The sequence below is a fragment of the Abramis brama genome, assembly GCF_963993115.1.
Source record: "Abramis brama genome assembly, chromosome: 7".
In the NCBI taxonomy this organism is placed as follows: domain Eukaryota; kingdom Metazoa; phylum Chordata; class Actinopteri; order Cypriniformes; family Leuciscidae; genus Abramis; species Abramis brama.
Genome location: NC_139969.1, coordinates 21,843,918 through 21,864,516, shown reverse-complemented (window position 1 = coordinate 21,864,516; position 20,599 = coordinate 21,843,918). Strand labels below are relative to the sequence as shown.

Sequence of the window (20,599 nt, the reverse complement as noted above, 5' to 3'; positions counted from 1 at the left end):
ATTTTTCTTTGTTTGGTAATGCTCTGCAGTAGCGTCACTATAGACATTACGTGCCCACATGCAGAATTTGTGGCAGTGGATCAGGGGCTCAGAGTGGGAGGTGTGTGTTATACAGCAAGACCGGTATCTCTTACTTTACTGGTGTCGAGTTTCAGTCTTCCTTATTTAAAAAATATCACTCCTGGAATAGACTCAATGGTCTGATCTTCTGTGTGTGTGAGGGAGCGGGTGGTTATATAAAAAATCGCTGCCTATTTAAATGTAGAATGTTAACTATTTAAACATTGATTTAAGTCTGCATGAAAACAATTTTATTGGCATTCACTATAAAAATGGAGCCAAATCTAAATATGAGTTTGCAATTAATTATGACTTTGACTATTACAACTATTCCCTTTGCAGTTAAATGACTATTCCCGTCCTAAAACACTTGACGCCTTGGCACTTGGTTGTACAGTATCTTAAACAGCAGAGCAATTATATTTTAAAGACATATTATTTTACTTTTTAAATTAAATTATATATTTTTTTAATGAATGATTTAAGAAATCAAATAAATAATGATGTGCACGGTAAGACCAGGAATGTGTATTAAAAAAGTAAGCTGTGTCCATTTTGATTTCATGTAGATTTTAAAGTAGGTGTTCTTGTGCTGCAGTATGTTGTATCTACTATGATTGTGTTTGTAATGTGCAGGCTGAGCCCTGAGATCTTTCTGAAGAGGCCTGTGGTGGAAGGAAATCGCTGGAGGCTCGACTGCATTTTGAAACGCAAGGCTGTAAGTCCTCTTGACATTACTCTGGTGCATTTGTCCCTGGTGCCATGCTCACAATTTAACGTGTATGTGAAATGCAACACAAATATGTTTCCAGTTTCAAAGTAAGGTTATATTTATTTATTTACTTATTCACTTATGTATTAGCTTATTTATTTACTTTAAAGACCCCCTATGGTGAAAATCAAGTTTTTTATTTTATTTTTGTTTATATGTCTATTCAGTGTTTTTAATATGTTTTAAGACAAACCATGTGCAAATTCATATGTCAGCACCATTGCTGAGCAGGGCTCTACAGTGCGAGTAATTCACTCGCATTTGCGCCTAAAAATAGTTATGTGCGAACTTGAAAAATAATTTACGAGCACAGTGCGCGAGTGACGGGCTGTTCTCAATACACTGAAGACAACAGCGCGATGAAGCGAAGCATACCATTGATTTCACATGGAAAGCAAGCAAGAGGACGGGGTCGCAACTGCGTGATGTGAACATTTGATGACGCGCTTAACTTTATTCAAATGGGAGCGACGATTCGCAACCATTGAGCCAATCACTGAAATAGTGTGGGAATGTGCGGGAACTGCTGGATTTTAAGTGAGAGAGTCAGTTGTCAAATAGTTTAACAGTGCTAAAAATAAACGTGTGAGAGCGTGTTATTGGCTATATGTCATGTTATAGCCAGATATGATGACGCTACTGCAACACGCATCACGACAGATGAGCGATCCATTCATCAAGCTAAATGCCGCGAATTAAAGTGAAAGTAAGTCGTAGACGCTCATCACACAATCATATTCATTAATAGTAAAGAAACGAAATGATATTAGGCTAACGGTTACCAGTGCTGCTTTCGCTCTCTCCTATCGCTGATTTTGAAATGAGCTTATGATGATCAATAAAATGCTGGTCATATCTGTTGCTTTTGGTGACGTGAACTAGGCCTACATTAAATCTGCATATAACGCGGGAATAGAAGATCCGATTTAGTTTTGCGAAAACGCACAATGTGACTAACGTTAGGTGTAAATGGAATCGTTTTGATCAGTAAAAACGCATGAACTCGTTTTGATCAGTAAAAACGTATGCAGTGACCAGGTGTAAACAGGCCACTACACCATAAAAAAAGTAAAGTAAACACTTAGTGAGCTAGATATGCAACACAGTATGATGCCTATAGTCATTATCTCAAAAGACCAAGTGCAAAAAAAACTAAATAATGAACTCCCGCACACTATCAATAGGCCTACTTGCAAATGAGTATCAAAATTTATTAACAACCAACCAAATTTTATTTTAATTATGTCCCACCAAAAGACCAAATGCATAAACTGAAGTTACGACCAAAACAGTCGACACTGAGGACAGGAAGACGACAAAAACTCATTTTTGATGTAACTTAATATACATAGTTCCCACATGACGTCACAACATACGGGCATTTGCCTACCCGGCGCCATTTCTGAGGGCAGAACACAACATTCTTACAATGCAGAACATGAGAAGAAGAAGCTGAAACGGAAATTGTGTGATTAAAAAGTGAAAATGGTCATCTCCTGCTGGGTCAATGGATGTTCCAATCGTGCCGGAGGTTCAGTTAAATTTAGTTTTTTAGCATTTGCCGACCCGGCGCCATTTCTGTGGGCAGAACAATAGTAGAAGAAGCTGAAGCGAGTTAATTTCGTGATAAAAAGTGAAAATGGTGATCTCCTGCTGGGTCAATGGATGTTTAAATCGTGTCGGAGGTTCAGTTGAATTTGGATTTTACAGTATACCCGTCATTAGACTTCATGAATGTGAGAAGACTAACGTTAAGCTTTTGTCAGAACAACGACGGAGGTTATGGCTGGCGAGGATAAACAGGAAAGAAACTCCCTCAAAACACGCAAGAATTTGTTGTTTTTTATTGCGAGTGTACACAAATATAAGTTAACACTTTGCAGTTTGAATTATGTCCTCTATGAACAAAATGACGAGATATTAAAAACATACAAAAACAACATTGTTTCCACTGTTCGATCGCGCCCGCGACTCTGTCACTCTCACACACACTCACACACACACATTCCAGCACGGCAATCTCAGATTATGTCCCTAAAGAACCCGCGTATAAAGTAGTTCCGCATTACATTAATTAATTTGCACGCGAGTTTTATTTATTTTCATACCGTGTATATTACCGTGTATATTCATATTCATGCACATATTTCCAGGCTCGGAATTGCTCACATGTGTTAAAACTCCTAGCCAATACCAGATAATGATACACATGATAATACTGTATCTGCTGCATAATCAGTGCTCAGTGCTTCCTTTGTTAGCGCATACGGATCCACACCATTTATGACTGAAATTTTCGCATTGTACCTCTCTCTGTCTTGTGTTAATAGAGTCTCTTTATAATCTCTGTCACTTTGTCTCTTCATGATTTTCGTAACATTATAAATGGAAAGAAATATTCGAAATTTCCTTGTAAAACTCATAGACAGTATGGTAAAACATTGTAAACACAGCAGCTTTTGCCCTCAAAGATGGCGTCTCCGGGGAGGTCACGTGACATTAATTGGCCTGTGGGAACTATGTATAGGCTACTGCAAGTACTGCAAAGGAAAAAAGCAAGCAGGCATTTGTTTTGTTTTTAGCACTTTATACTTTATTGAGGTGTTCATTCTTTTTATATATTTTGAAGTAGGTTAAAATAATAATTGCATAATTATTAAACAGGTAACGTTAGTTCACCCAAAATAGAAAATTCTGTCATTTATTACTCTTCATCATGTCGTTCCAAACCCGTAAGACTTTCACTCATCTTCGGAACACAAATGAAGAACTTCTTGATGAAATTGAGAGATTTCTTTCCCTCCATTGACAGCCTACACAACTACCACTTTGATGCTTTGAAAAACGTTCATAAAAAGATCATAAAACTAATCCATATGAATTGAGCAGTTTAATCAACTTTTTTCACTGTGCTCCTATATTTCTTTGTGTGCTCCTAAATTTTTTCATTTAGGAGCACATGTACTCCTTGGGAAAAAAGTTAGCGTAGAGCCCTGCTGAGTATTTGATCCTTAAAACTGCAGTGAAAAAAATATGGTCTCAAAAACGTGGTTTGAAATTGCCGGTGTTTCTTGCGTCACAAACAACCTTGTAACCAATCATGTCACGAGGGGGCGGGCTTTAGCATATCATTAACTGCTATGAAGCAGGGAGTCTCAAGAGAAGCCAGGTTATCCCGGTATATGTTTTTGTATAAAAAAACGGGTACATTTGGCAATATAGCGGGTGAATTATATATGTGATTGTATACGCATTACGATGTTATGATGAACCATGTGCCTTTCTCCACTGACGTTCTAAGTTAATAATAAGAATTATAATAATAATAATTCATTACATTTATATAGCACTTTTCTCGGCACTCAAAGCGCTTTACATAGAGAGGGGGAATCTCCTCAACCACCACTAAGTTGTTCAAAGCGTTTGTAAGGATGCTGATTTTTAGAAAGCAGCTGTCTGATTCTGAGATGAAGAACATGATTTGTGTAACATTAGCAACACATTATTAGCTGTTTGATAACTGTCAAACAAAAGGCTAATCATATTAATTACCGTTATGTGTCTGAGTGAGTGGAGGTGGTGCTCATTTGCATATTCATGGCTCTGTGTATACTAAATGAAGCAAGTGTGTAGAGTTACATTCAAGCTATTTAAAGGCATTCAAAAAAAAATTCACGTGAAAAAACATTTAAATATGCCATTTTGGTGATCAAAGATTTGTTTTAAGGGAAAATATTATTGACTAAGCAAAAACAGTAAGTTAAAGTCCTCCTATAATTTACTTTTTATTTAATTATTTATTTATTTACTTTTAGCAACAAGGAGTGAGGATCTTTGTTATGCTGTATAAGGAAGTGGAGCTGGCACTCGGCATCAATAGTGGATACAGCAAAAGAACACTAATGCACCTTCACCCAAACATAAAGGTAAGCTGTGTGTGACTTTTATCTGCTTTTGCATATCTCATTACATCTTATTGATTATAACTCTTCCTCCCTCCTAAAGGTGATGAGACACCCTGATCACATGTCCTCCTCTGTCTACTTATGGGCACACCACGAGAAGATTGTAGTCATCGACCAATCAGTTGCTTTTGTTGGGGGAATTGACCTGGCGTATGGCCGCTGGGATGACTGTGAGCACCGACTGACAGACGTGGGTAGTGTAACACGTTCTGTTGCTCAGGCCATAGAGCAGGTTAGGGACAGCATCATCATGTCCATACAAGCATGCTTTCTTTGGCTGCATTATTTGTGCCACACCCATGGATGACACACCTAACTTACTTTTTTGGCTTTGAAGTTTGAAATGAAAGACTGTTATTAGGTTTCTGCTAGTTATAATGAAGTGGAATTATGTCTGTTTTGGGACTCAGGGACTGAATTCATCCACACCCAGGAAAAAAGTGTCCACCAGTGGAAACAGCAGACGGTCGATGGTTGGTGACTCAGTAGATCTGCCCAAACTAAAAGGCATCGGTCGCACTCGCAAGACACGTTTCAGCCTGTACCATCACATCCAACGTGGCCTTCACCATGCTGACAGCATTAGTAGCATTGACAGCACGAACAGTAAGATATTTTACTGCGACTAACCTGCAGTGATGTTCTCCGAGTCTGCTAATGACTAATTCCTTTGTGACCTTAACAACCAAGAAAATGAGAGATAGTTCACTGAAACATGAAAATTGTCATTGTGTACTGGTCATATTTTTTTCCATTTAAAGTAGTTATAATACATGGGATTGGACTGGACTGGAATGGACTCCCAATCCTTTTTAACCAGTCACCTGAGCTGTAAATGCCATGTAACTAGTTAATTACTCTGGAACCAAAGAAAAAGTACATCATATAATAATACACTACACGTCCGAAAAGAAAAGGAAAAAAAAGTTGCTGTTTGAATTTAAAAAATGTATGCACCTCTTGATGGAAATAAATGTTGTGATGTCACTTCCATCAAGAGGTGCATACATTTTTGGTCAAGATCTTGTATTGACAATGCAAGAGTCAAGCACTCTGTAAAGTCTACTCCAGCACATCCCAAAAATATTCAATGAATTTAAGGTGTGGATTCAGTGGTGCCAATTCATGTTTGAAAGTGATTCTTCATGCTTTCTCCCAACAATTTGAGCATTTCTCATCCTGGAATATGGCCATGATGTGTCTTTATACATGGTTGTTTAAGATATGAAAAGCTACGCACTCCATCAATTAGGGTTAGAAGAACTGTTGCCAAACATTTAGCATGCAAGAAACATAAAACATAATATAACAATGCAATACTTGCCTATATAAATCAAAATATCTTTTTTTTGGGCTGTGTGTGTGTGTCCAAATTTTGTTATATCTCTAGACTGTCTGGATCAGTAAATCATGCAAAAAGGTCCAAATTCAGTTACTTGTCAGTGTCAGTCATTGTGGTTCTTGTCTCTGTATTTTCCCTGTCTGTTGGTTGTGCAGTGATGCTTATCCTCTCTGGCTGATACTGTAGGTGTTGCTCTAGACACCCTGCCCTGGCTCGAGTGAGTGCCCCATCGCTTTCTTGGTTTAGCTCTCTCAGTTTGTTCTCCCTGCCATAGAATACACGCGTATAGATCGGTTTGCAGTCTGTCAGAGAGAGGATTAAATGTATTTGAGACTGGCTTAAGACTAGACATCAGAGATATGCTTTAATGAAATTACTTTGACCTTGGGGTAGATTTCATTTTCATGTCAATGATTCTTACACCAAAGTCACATTCATTTGCCGTTAAGATAACCAATCCTTTGTTTCCCACCAATTATTCAGTTTCAAATTATGGAGTGATCCTTTTACTGTAAATCTAAAATATTAACACACATGCAGTGGATTTTAATGTCTTGCATGTTTGACATGGAAAATAATGGCTCAAATGTGTCAGTAATCTGATGTTTGTTTGGTCTAATCAGATGTCAGTCATTTATTTATAAACCGATCTGTAACAGTAATCTGTTTTAGTAACAGTTTCAATTGCATCATGTACGTATTTCAGCTTATACAGTAGGGTTTAAAAGAGACCACACTAATAAAAAAAATATAAGCATCAAAATCTTTTATTTTAAACCTAAATGCATAAAAAAATATTATTTTTGTCTATATTTAAACTCTTTATGAACTATTTTGTTTAAATTCAGACACAATTTTTTATATTAACCTCTTTTGTATTTATATTTATATTATTTTCTAGTTATTTTCTAGCCTTCATTCTCTTACATATTTTGTTTATTTGTGTAGTTTGCCTTTGGTTTCTCTCTTCATGGAAAAAAACAACCCTTTTTGTACTGTAGCTGAGTAAAATTAGTCGATTTAAAAGTAACTGTCATTTATTACAAAAGATCTTTTGTGTTTTGATGAGTTTTGTATGTCTTGTATGTGCAGAGAGTGGCTCAGTGCACAGTCTTCAGACAGGAGTGGGAGAGCTGATGGGAAACACACGCTTCTGGCATGGAAAAGACTACTGCAACTTCGTCTACAAAGACTGGGTTCAGCTAGACAAGCCTTTTGATGGTGAGCCACACGTTTACTGCCTGGCGGCTTTTGTTTTCTCAACTTCATTGATCATTAATCTGGGTTATCCAAGGTTAATTGTGTTATTAAACGCAGTTCTTTCAATGCATTTCAGATGTTTACGATCTTGCTTTTTAACACTGTGCTCGACTATAGATTTTATTGACAGGTACACAACCCCCAGAATGCCCTGGCATGACATCTCCTCAGTGGTGCATGGGAAAGCAGCCAGGGATGTGGCCAGGCACTTTATACAACGCTGGAACTTCACCAAGGTGAGAGATTTACCACCCCTGTGCTTAGGCCATGACCTGCACAATTTAAATTTTGTTTATGCTTGACAGGCTTCTGAATTCCCTTTGTGAACTTCTTCAATATAACTTTAAGCTCTGACATTTGATGAAGCATTATTCGGTTCTGTCACAATAAAGACTTTTTGCTTATTTAGATAATGAAGCCAAAGTACAGATCACTCTCCTACCCATTTCTACTGCCCAAATCTCACAGCACATGCAATGATTTGAAGTACCAAGTGCCCGACTGTGTCCAGACCAAAGTCCAGGTGAGAAAGCATCATTTGCTGTACATGTAACTTTTAGAGCATTGGCGCCAGGAACATTATGGGTTTGATTTCCAGTGAACATGCATATGCCTGCTGATAAAAAGAAAATGGATGCATTGAATGAACACTAAGTAACTTTGCCATAAATGGCCATAAAATTGCCCATAAATGTAAATGGTCTCTTAGGTTCTGCGGTCGGCAGCAGACTGGTCGGCGGGAATCAAGCACCATGAGGAGTCCATTCATAATGCCTATATTCAGGTCATTGCCAAGAGCAAGCACTTCATCTACATTGAGGTACACAATCTCCCTTTCACGCTGTCTGTTAGCATTTACTGATATGCTTCAAATGTGTTGACAACCATTGTAGTTATGTTATAAAACACTGTTGACATTTCAGTTGCTTCATATTATTGATGAATGGCATACAGCAGCGGTTATCAGAGCATATCAAGGGAGGTACCAAGAATGATTCAGTGGAAATTCTAGAAGAACCATGTCTTGGATATTCATAGAGTAAAAAAAAGTTGTGTTTATGGCACATTCAGTAAAGCAAAGCAAAGTAAAAAAAATAAAATAAAATATATATATATAACTTGTTTCTTTATTCATTTATTAAAAGACCATCACAGTTTATGCAATCAAAGCAAAGTAGTGACAAAATGATGACCAATTAGTGGAGTCTGTTTTTTCAGAGGGGAGGCCCACTGTCTTAAATTCATGACACAAATAATGTAGGCTGTGTGATTACAGAAATGTGCCATTATTTGTCCAAGTCGCGGCCTAACAGAAGTTAAATATGCAACTATACGACTGACTCTGTAACATGTCTGTTAAACTGGATTGATTGTTCCTGTTTTCTTGTTCTGTTTCAGAACCAGTTCTTCATCAGCTGTGCCGATAACAAACATGTTTACAACAAGATTGGTGATGCCATTATTGAGCGAATTATCAGAGCTTACAAGTAAGTGTGTGAATCCTAAAGCATTAACACTGATTGTAATTCATCACCATTCACAGGACCAGTGGAGTTTATGTTTTTAAAAAAAGTAATAATCTTGCACATTAATTGTAACTAAAAAGTGTTGTATACATTTTAGCATATAGGCCTACTTCAGTCATGACAACTCAGCATGTATTAGCATGGCACATGGAATCAAGGCACTGCAAGAAAATTAGAGAGGACCCCTAGCAGATCTCTACAGGTGGATTGGCTACTACAATAGCTTTAGGAGAATCAATTGGGACAGTTTGACTGAACTATGGATTTATGCTTTTAAGAAAATTACAGATCATTTGCTTAAATTGTTTCAATACAACAAAAATAATGATGTGATATCCAGAAGCAATTAGTTATTTTTTTTTAAAGGTAATGACATTTTAATTAAAAAAAAACCCCCAAAAAGTGTATATAAGGTTTATATAGGTTCAAGTTCATGAAAATTATTTATGAACATTATTTTATATAAAATTTATATTTTATGAAACATGTTGAACTCTAAAATGGCTAAAAAATCAAAGCCATAAATCTAAAGTTGTGTTCCAAATTTGAGGCTGATAACTCAAAAAATTAGCTTTCAGTAAGATTTTACCACATTTTCCCCATTGGATGCCAGCAAAACTCCACTGGTGCACATAGTGGTTGGAATTGTTATTTGCAGTAGAGTTTTTTTTCTCTCGAATATTACAAACACACACACATTTTTTTTATTACATGCATACAAACCACACTCTGACATCCATACCAACACACCCACACAATTATCACTGCATAATGTATCCAATTAGCTCTAAAATATGCCGAAGCAGAAAACAGGAATAAAGCAAGTATTTTCTTTATAGGCCAAACCTGAGAAAATGGCACCATCTGGTAAGAAATAGTAAAAATGACAATTTTGAAGCCTTGCCAACAGAATGAAAGCCTCTTAACAAAGATCGCATCATTTTATAGTTAAATGGCCCTGGGATTAAAAATTGCAGTTTTAATGGGTTTCAATTCGGATATTTTGTGTAGCTAGTACAAAAAAAAAAATTTTTTAAAGGAAATGGGGGGGTTAAATAGTAAAATTCCAATAAAAATACACACCTGTGCCAAATTTTATGCAGTTAGCATAAACACAGGCAAAGTGATCAAAAAAACAAAACTAAAAAAGACAAAAATGTCCCTAAGGATGCAAAAGGGTTAATAGAACAACTATAACTGCAACTGAATTGTGTATGTAATTTTAGGTCCCATTACAGGCTTAAAAATTGTATAACCAGATTATCATGTTAGGTGGTCTTGCCCCACTTAAAAATAGGTGCTTGACACCCCTACACATGCATATCAACACATGCAAGCAAACCCATCTTTCCTGTATATATCAATATTGCCCAGATATATTAGTATAGCAAAGCTTATGTTCTTCAATGAAAGCATGTGAGATCATCAGTAAGTACCACCTTCTCCAAAGCTAATGGAGTCCTGGCAACTGTTGTTCCCTGAGAAATATCTGATTTACAGGAGGCACAAGTCTCTCGCCGCTGCTGTCACGCATGCAGGCTCAGCTGCAGTGACAGGCCTGTCTTTAATGCGCTCTGACGGCTAATGAGAAGCTAGCACCTGCCACTGCACTGATGTGAGCCAGACACGGGCTGTGAGCGCACCACTCTTCATTTAGTCATTCCAGGCATCGCCCTCAATACTGAAATACTGCGCTGTTGTGTGTGCTGCAACAGTGTTGGCATGTGAGGAGCCATTCGTAATGACTGTATAATTATGGAGACAACACACAGATTGAACTCAAAGATATGCTGCTAAAGAGAAATGGGTTGGAAAAGATGTTTTACCATTAATGTCAATGGAAGTGAGGGTATATGATTTAAGAATAAGCATATGTGCGTTTAAACGGGTGTATTGGGATTGATGTTTGCTGCAATTTGTCACAGGGAGAATAAAAAGTTCCGTGTGTATGTGGTGACTCCCCTGGTGCCTGGATTTGAGGGAGACATTACCACAGGTGGAGGAAATGCACTCCAGGCTGTTATGCATTTCAACTACAGGTAGGATTGCTCAGCACGTGTCTTTGAGCAAAGAAAGGGCAGCACAGGTCACACACACGTTACATCACATTATGTTGGGCAGTGTCCAAATTCAAAACACATTAAAGATAACAGCATAAAAATCTGGAAAGGATAGACGAAAAACAACTACGTTGAATCTGATCTATGGTACAGAAACAATTTTTTACCGTCCATTAACTTTTGAACAGTACATTGTATTTTTTTTCCAATTTATACTATAAGACAACATGAAACTTGTAAACTGAAAATTTCATTTTCATACTGTGTTGCGTTTTATAGTTGAAGAAAGAAAAGTAATGTAGGATGGGACTTGATTGTTTTCATCAGAATTTGATTAGATCATGTAGATGTGAAACATCTTATACTATAATTTTATAATATTATTTTCCCTGCCTAGAATACTATTAAATTACATTTTGATGAAAGAATGTGGTTTTTTTTCTTTTCTGTTTTGAATAAAATTTCATTCTCGGACGATGGACATTTATTAAGAGTTACAGCAATACATGTGGTTGATGTTGTCTTGAAAACCAAATGTGTCATGCACGCTGAGCCTGACTTGACTGTCTGTTTCAGTTTCTGCAGTGTCATTCATAAGTTCACAGCAGTAGTTGGTTTCCAAGTGATGCAGTTAACGCTTCTTTAGTGAACTGACACATTTTCTCATCTCCTCCCCTGATTAAACTTTAATGAGTCTGACAACACGCTAAACGGCTTCACAGCTTCTTTCAACTATATCAGAGAGGAAGCACTGATCTACGAGACAAACCTGCTTTCATCCTGCAGTCAGGCATATTCATCCTCATCTCACGATAACCTTCCAATCTCGCTCTCTGCATATCATTTGGATGAAAGGAGGCATTTGTCAAAGAAAATTGTAAATGGCGCTGATGTGAGGATAATGACCCGCGTTAGACAGTGCAACCTTTGTTTCCAGTGCCAGCTTACCAATTCATTCCATTACACACGTAAAAGACACAGACAAGTGTAAAATGCTCGTTTCACTCGTCTGGAAAATAAATGGAAATAAGCAGTGTTTCTAAGTCGTATTAAACATGGAAAACTGCTGCAAGGTTTATTTACAGTTGTTGTTTTTTTTGGTTTTTTTACATGTGCTTCAGCTCTCTGTTACATGTTTCTTATGGGAAGGCAGGCTTACTGGTTTATAAGCTTTGTTTTTGGAAGATACCATGGTAACCGGCAGAATAATGTCAAGTCATTGAGAGAACACAATGAGCTGCTATAATGTTACGATAACATTTGAGAAACCATTTGTTCTCTACCTAATCATGGCCTAAATGTCTATTTTTTTTTTTTTAGGACCATGAACAGAGGAGAGTTCTCCATAATCACTCAACTGAAGAAAGAAAGTAAGTCTGATTGTTTCCATCGCTCTTCTCCATCTCCTTTTTCTCTTTCTGTGTGTTGGATGTTAGAGAAGGAGTGATATGATGATGTGATTGTGACATAGTTTAATGTGAACCTGACTCTGTGGTCGCAGGGAGTTCTCTTCTGTGGTTTACCACAACAGTGCAACATGTAAGACTAGTGAACAAATGTTTCGAAATGTGCCAAATGGTTGCATAAATACAGTAAGAGGATGACAGCAGTAGGACTTGTGCCAATATTGAGTTGGGGGGGAAATTTATGAAGCTGTTGTGCTAAACTCATAGAACACCCAGTATTTCTATGACTTGCTTAAGATTTGAAATGGCAAAACTGTCAGCCTTTTTGTGTAGGGCCTTTTTCAACAAAAATACAACATTAGAGAACAAAAACAAGTGACGGCATAGAGAAAAACAAAAACAAAAATCTATAAAGCATGCATTTTTTTAAATATTTATAATAGTATCCGAGGCAATCCAAGTGTACAGTGTTATACAGTCTGAATTTCACCCGATTCTCTCTTTACACCCCCACAGTGGATGACCAATGGATGAACTACATCTCGATTTGTGGTCTGAGGACTCATGCGGAGCTGGAGGGCAGACTTGTGACTGAACTCATCTATGTTCATAGCAAGCTGCTCATCGCTGATGACAACACTGTCATTATTGGTAAGCTAACATTATTACAGTTAGCTGAAACATTTAGCGTTTTTCTCTCCAAGTGTTGAGCAACTCACTGAGCAAGTGCATAATTTCTTTATGGCTAGAGCCTTATACTCCCCCCTTGTGGAACACTGTGGTACATAATTTGATTTTGAAGTGTAGATGGTAAGGCTTGAGAGACCCATGTAATCATTACTCTGGCAGCTAAATAGCTGGTTTTCGCATTTGTCCACTCATTTGTCATTTCCCTAAAATAATGAATTTGGAATGAGGTCAACAGACTTTTGTGTCCAAAAGAAGTGAGTTTTAATGAGGAAAATATTGTGGTCTGTGTATTTTACACATGACTGCACTGCCAGATGTGCAGTATTGACGTTCGCTCGGCAGAGCTAAGCTAAGCCCTGTCATCATGCCTCTGTTTTCTTACATGACTGAAAGTTCAAATAATACTTTGTATGAGGAGCGGAAGAAATTCATAAAAGATAAGCGAGTTGTCATTTTAGATAAAGCTTTAGATTTCTGCAGAAGATATAAGAAATCCAATGAGGAAAGCCATAGATCAGGAGGAGGCAGACGGGAACATTTAGCCACATACTGAAATTGAGTTATCTCTGATTCTGTAGGTGGAAGATGTGTGTGCTATTGAATTAAATGCCTCGAGATCCAATCACGTATAAAACAATGAATCAAATTGAATCGCAGAGTATTAAAAAAAATCTTGTTTTCTTGCCTGTGATTATTATTTGTCTTGATACGTTCGATCAAGCGAGTCATGATCCGTGTGCGATTCCTTTTAGCAAACCCGCAGTCGAGCACATAGTGTCTTCATAGTTATTGCAATTTAGGATACAGCTCAGAATAGTTTTACCAGGAATTGTTGTAATAATTTTGTCAAATATTAAACTAAAAATTGTATATATTTATTATTGTTATTTTATTTTAAACTGCTTTATTTTTAGTGTCATCAGCATAAGCAAAGTCTAGTTATTGTTTATTCTTTTTCTTGTCTATTTTACATTTTTTAAAAAAAAATTTTTTACAGGCTCTGCCAACATCAATGACCGCAGCATGTTGGGGAAGAGGGACAGCGAGGTAGCTGTGATTTTTGAGGACTCTGAAACAACAGCATCAGTGATGGATGGTCAAGAGTACCAAGCTGGCAAGTTTGCTCTGCAGCTCAGACTGGAGTGCTTCAAGTAAGATCTGATGGAAAGTTAACCATCCTAGTGTTACCAACACAACTGAATCACAGCTAAAAGTCTTTGTCTTTCCATAAACCAGAACCATTCTGGGTGCCTTTACTGATCCAACCATTGATGTCAGTGACCCCATCAGTAACGGATTCTACAAAGACGTCTGGATGAGCATTTCGGCTCGGAACGCCACCATCTACGAGAAGGTGTGTGTGATTCCTTGAGTCTTTCTCCACTCAGTCCTGGGCATGTAATGGAATTAATAATGGCTACTTTCCATCTTCCTGTTTCATGGAACATTTGAATTATGATTTAGAGGTGTTGCTTGGTCATTTGTCAGATTATTGAGGTATTGCACTCAATCTCCACTGAAACTCTCAGACTCAGTTGGCTGTTTGGCAGCCTCATGGCAGGCCAGTAATAATGAGGCTCAATGGAAGGAGAGATTCTTATTCCGAGCCACCATTGTAGGCTGGCAATGTGAGTTAATACCTCACACGTCAGCCACACAACCAAATGTTTCACCCATACAATTAGAAAGCTTTAGTTCGCTCCTTAAAGGTGCAAGGTTTCCATTCCATAAAATAAAATTGAGTTTTGGAGAGTTTTGAAAAATGAAGAGTGGAAGCCCTGTCAGAAACTAGAAAAATGCATTTCCGGAGGAACTGCAAAGTGTGCTTGCTCGGGTGCAGTGCACTAACGTTAGCAGGTAGTGGAATAGATGCGAGATGCGAGAAAAAATGCGAGATGCGAGAAAAAAGATGTCAAACTGTCTTTTATTTTCAAATTTAATTCCTCAATCAGCGCTGGACCGGCATTTTCTGTCTTCCGCTGAGCCCTGGCTGTAGACGGATCATATGTTTCACGCTGTCAATGCAGTGGTCTGCGTTGCGCTGATCTTATTCACACTATCGAGTGTAGGTGCAGCATTCTAACATTGAGTCATAATGAGCTGTTTGTGAAGAAATTATCCGCTTCCAAATTATGTCATTTTAATCACGAAATTGAAACATTAAAAAACAATTTGCTCTTTATGGTGTGCGAGTGATAGAGCGCGGCAGCAACGAACCAACTGATCAGCTCGCAGCGTAAACATTGAATGCTCGGCCGAACAGCTGATCATAGCTGTACAGGGCGCCTTATTATTTTTCATCTCCATAAATATATCTAGTAGTAAAGCTAATGCAAGGGCTAGAAATCAATTAATCTTTTGCTGATACTTCCTTGTCATCATGGAGAGCGCAGTTCATGGTTGCATAGCAACGACAGACGCCACGGGACAGCAAGCGCTTGTGGAAAGGAGAGAGCGGCACGCTCGCGCTTTCCACTTGTTTTTACACATCTAAGGTGCGTTCCATTCGACAGGGTCCATACGCAGTGTTCACTGCTCCCCTACTCCCTGAGCACGGTATATCAGTTGAAGTGGACTTCACTGACAATAACCGCTCATTTGAAACGGCCTGCAAACGTCATCAAAGAAAGTCAACGACGGGGTCGCGCAGATTATGATATAACATAAATATATATATAGGACTACATTCATATTTTAATTTTTATTATTATATTATATATTTACAATTATATTGCACTATTTTACAACTACCTAAAATAAAATCACTTTACTTCACAAACTAGCTAAGCTGGCTGCATTCACTGAGGTAAATTATAATCATCAAAAGTAGTATATGTAATATTCACAACAATAACCGTTAAAATACTGTCATTTGTATAACAATGGCGAAATGTATGAATACTTACACACATACGTAAACTCCTCAATCGTTAGTTATGACCGTTCTGACTGGTGATGACGTGGTGCGCGAAATGACAGTTGGGTGATCATCGCTCTCCACTTCCTGTGAAGTGATGTATCGATGTTCCCTTATTCCCTATGCTGTGCGCAGTGCCCTTCGAACTGAACATGTTGGCTCCCTTCGGATTGGAATCTCACTTAAGATGGCGGAAAACCCTGTGAAGTCCACTTCGCAGTCCACAACGCACCTCTAGAGCGACGTTGTTGATTGTTTGAGCATGTGACTGCGCATTTCTCTCCCCGTGCGCACAAACACAGCCACAGACAATGAATTGTTTGTTCGGTTAGCGAAGAAGAGCATGATGTATTTTGTATAAATATTTTTGTTATTAACTGTTTTGAGAACTGGAAATGCACAATTCATGCATACAAATCTGTATATATTAAAATGAAGATTAAATTAGCAAAAATGCAAAAAACGAAATTCAGGCCCTGCATTTATTAAGACAAACCTAATAAAAACGAATGCAGTCTATACACTGACTTGGCAGCTCTGTGAAATGTAATACAACAGTGCCACCTACTGTCTAAATGCATTAACATTAAAAGTGTGAGGTGAAACTTTTGCATAGACATAGGTAAATGGGTTTGTCAATTAGCCTGAAATAAAAAAAATAAAAAAAAAAATAAAAAAATCAGATCTTGTGCATCCTCACATTGGAGTCCCGAGTTCATGTACAAAGTTTGGTTTCGATACGTGACAGAGTTCCTGAGATATGGACGACTTCCTGTTTGGCGACTACGCCGCTGATTTCGTTTGGCTGTGACGGGCAAACGCTTCCGAAAATCAAAAATCCTTCTAGTAACTTTTGTGAGGCTTGGTCCAAGGATCATGTACGTCCAGTTTCGTGAAGTTCGGACCAAATTTGTGACCTGTGAAAATTTAGTTTTGCTTTCTGTTCAATCCAATATTGCGGACGAACGACATGGACTCGTGATGTCATCTTCGCGAGCAACTTACACCGGTACTGACCGTACGTTTTAAAGTTGGCACGGTGTCTCTGTCTCAAAGGGCCTAGGCGCAGGAGCTGGCCAAAATCTTTCTCCCGGGAATAATAATAATAATAAGAAGAAGAAAACTTAAGAAGAACAATAAGTGTGCTGCTTTCAGCAAGCACACTTAATGATTGTGTTTTAATTTATTTTGAGTTTCTTTTTACAATTATTTTATTTAAAAATCATTGTATTTTTATTTTATATAAAGGTTTAGTACAAACCGCTCGATTTATCATAATAACCTCCTATTATTATTTGTGGAATAAATTAATTTGTCAAATATTTCTGTATTTCTACAATGCCATCACCATCAGTAACCTAGATTTGCCTACATTTTTTTTCTTTTTTTAATATTTAGCTTTGAGTAATTTTAGTACTTTATTTAAAATTGCAGCTTTATTTCAGGTAACAAATGTTTTTAATTGTTTTAGTTAACAATAACAACGCTGGACCACTTTTGCCTAAGAAAAACATTTCATGAACATAAAAAAAAAAAAAGAATACAGTGCTTACAATTTTATCAAAATACAATTTTGATGTGGCGTTGCAGGTTTTCCGCTGTCTGCCATCCAGTCTGGTGAGAAACAAACAGGAGCTCTTGAGTTTCCAGTCCAAACCAGGTCTTGATAAAGAGGAGCCTGTCAAAGCTCAGGAGCTGCTGAAGAAGATTAGGGGCTTCCTGGTCCAGTTCCCTCTGGACTTCCTCTGTGAGGAGAACCTCATGCCCTCAGTGGGCACCAAAGAAGCCATGGTGCCCACTGAGATCTGGACCTGATGGCACCAAATCAGAACCACAGAAAAGACAATCCGCTTCCAGCATGAAGGGGAAACAAATCACTGTGGCAGACGAAACTTTGGTTGTGAAACGCCACACCAACCAATATGAAGGCGCAAAGGATATTAAGACAAACTGCCTTAATATGTCCTTCGTCATGGAAGAAATGGACAGCTTCGTATTTTTTCTATCTTTTATCAATTTTATAAATGTACATAATGATATTTTATAAGCACAGTGATTATTATCTAGTGATTTTGCTAAAATGTATAAATGAAAGTCACCTTTCTGAGATGCCAAACAGAAGGGCTTTTAAATAAATAATATAATTCTAATGTACATTTGATTTTTATTGTTAGAGCTGGCTCATTTGTAGAGGCACCACTCAAAATGAAGGGGCAAAATCAAGAGTGGAAGCCCTGTCAGAAATAATTTTGTCACTGGCCCATTCTTGAGCACGGTGTCCCCAGTGGAAGCGCATCCATGACAGACTGAGAACAGTGATGTGTGTTTTCTGTCTGGTGAACCTGCTCTTAGGCCGAGTCTGCAGAGGCTTTTACTGTCCAGCTTCACTGCCCGTGTCTAAGTGCCAGCACTCTGGGGAGACCAGACAATCTGTCTGTGAATTAAAGTGCTGAGTAACTGAGGGAAATTGTTGCTTCTCGACACCAAACATCGATGTGTGGCGTCTAATCCTTGTTGCACTTGTTGCCATTTTTCACATTGTCCCTTGGTGTTTGAATATAATCAGGTCAGGCATTTTCTGCAATTACCCAATCTTAATTGCAGAATTTTTTTTGTTGGTATTTTCATGTTTAGTTTTATTTTCTTAATTTCTTTCAAACAAAGAGTACTGTATGGGAATACACTACAATTTCAAAGTTTGGGGTCGGTAAGATTTTTTAAAATCTCTTATGCTCATCTAGGCTTAATTTATTGAATCAAAAATAGTACAAACAGTGATATTTTGTAATTATTACAATTTAAAATTGTTTGCTATTTTAAAACAATTACTTCCTGTGATGGCAAAGCTGAATTTTCAGCATCAATACTATGACTATCAAAACAGTCTAGAGTGTCACATGATCCTTCATAAATCATTCACTAATATGCTGATTTGCTGCTCAAGAAACATTTCTTATAATTATCAATGCTGAAAACAGTTGTGCTGCTTAATATTTTTGTGGAAACCATGATACTTTTTTCAGGCTTTAAGAAAAAAAGGTTTATTTGAAATAAAACATTTTGTAGCATTATAAGTGTCTTTACTGTCACTCTTGATCAATTTAATGCATCCCTGCTGAATACAAGCATTAATAAAAAATAAAAATCTTATTGACCCCTTCCTTTTGAAAGGTTGTGTGTGAATATTTGCAACATTTAAGGCCTGCCAATATTACTGCCATAATGTGACGTATAAAAAATAAAATTTCTAAATAATTTTTTTTTTCTGTGAAATATAAAATGCTAAGCTGAATTGTTCACAATAATAGCTGGAATATGCACTGAGAAAGCAAATGGGGTCCATTTTGTTTCATGTTGGCAATTCAATTATTAATCATAACTTCTAAATCTGTTCAAATGAAAGAGATAAGAATGTTGTTTGCTCTCTTTCATGTATCACTATTTCTAAAGATTCAAGCTTGCTGCATCTGCATCTTTGCTCACAGCAAAGCTAAGCCTGAATGAATAACATGGACTTCTCAGCGAGAAACAACTCATGTGCCACCTTTTCTAGCACATTTCATTACCGGCATGTTGTTTCTTGGTATATTAATTGTGAATTTGATAGTAAGGTGTATTTACCCCTTGGCTCCATTTCGATAATGCGTTTGTACAGAAATTTGGACTTAAGTTGCAAATAAATCCGAAAACTCTTTTAAGAAAAAAGTTTTGAGAATGGTTTCCTTGGGGTCTTTTACTGCAATAGCTGATCTTAAATCATATTCTAATGTTGTCTTTCTTTCCATTTTAACACCGAAATCCAATCAAAACATGCCCTTTAGGCACCAGCGGCTGGGACAGAGGTTTAAATATATGAGTTGTATCCTTGTGAACATTAGTTTTAACGTTGTCATATTGCAGTGGAACCGGCTCTGATCTGTGCCCAAACCTGGAAGTCTTGAAACACGGTCATTATGAAGCAATTTAAATGCAAATCTGGCCACTGGCTTGTCCCCAAACGTGCCTCATTGGAGGAGACACCTGATAGAGAGTGGCCAATGTTAATGACATCCTCTGAGTGGAATCATGTTCGGAGGTATTGAAATCAAGAGTGTAAAGAGTTGATAGATTATCTCAGTGACCTTAATGGCTTCTTATCGTTGATGGTCTAAAAGCCTCCAGCTGCTCAACACATCCAGACCTTGAGCGTTTGGTTTCTTCAAGAGCGATCCGCTCATGAGCTGTCATGCCTCACTAACCACATGTGTCATTTGAAAACAGGATCATTGTCTCAATTACTGTGTACTGTAGTTCTCTGGCATTGTGAAATGGCTCATTAAACAGATTGTCTTCTTCTGAAATGAGAAAATTTGGAATGAGAAAATCATTCTCTGGCAAATTTGCATTGATGTTTACAAGTATGCAAAGTCCATATGTTAATAATTATGCATTTTTGCACTACTCATTCTCATAATATAAACAAATACAGTATTGCTACTGAAGTCTGAGGTGATACAATATAAAGCTTTCTAATTAAAGCTGCAGTCCGCAGTTTTTCCTCTTTGTCGCCATCTCTGTTCAAAATCTGCAATTGCAGTTATTTGCGGAATTATCAACTTGCG

General features: G+C 37.5%; 1 protein-coding gene across 2 annotated transcripts in view; it reads left to right on the top strand.

Moving 5' to 3' along the window:
* pld1a (phospholipase D1a) overlaps window positions 1-19,708 on the top strand; it is a 38,884-nt gene extending 19,176 nt beyond the window's left edge. For both annotated transcript variants that reach the window (XM_084121044.1, XM_084121045.1), the window contains exons 12-26: window positions 697-778; window positions 4,648-4,758; window positions 4,838-5,029; window positions 5,208-5,403; window positions 7,232-7,360; window positions 7,517-7,635; window positions 7,809-7,922; window positions 8,109-8,219; window positions 8,798-8,886; window positions 10,851-10,964; window positions 12,306-12,355; window positions 12,908-13,042; window positions 14,079-14,232; window positions 14,318-14,435; window positions 17,589-19,708. In XM_084121044.1, coding sequence (XP_083977170.1) covers window positions 697-778; window positions 4,648-4,758; window positions 4,838-5,029; window positions 5,208-5,403; window positions 7,232-7,360; window positions 7,517-7,635; window positions 7,809-7,922; window positions 8,109-8,219; window positions 8,798-8,886; window positions 10,851-10,964; window positions 12,306-12,355; window positions 12,908-13,042; window positions 14,079-14,232; window positions 14,318-14,435; window positions 17,589-17,813 — 1,939 coding nt within the window. In that variant the 3' untranslated portion in view covers window positions 17,814-19,708. The remainder of the gene's footprint in view (window positions 1-696; window positions 779-4,647; window positions 4,759-4,837; window positions 5,030-5,207; window positions 5,404-7,231; window positions 7,361-7,516; window positions 7,636-7,808; window positions 7,923-8,108; window positions 8,220-8,797; window positions 8,887-10,850; window positions 10,965-12,305; window positions 12,356-12,907; window positions 13,043-14,078; window positions 14,233-14,317; window positions 14,436-17,588) is intronic.
* The last annotated feature ends 891 nt before the right edge of the window (window positions 19,709-20,599 follow it).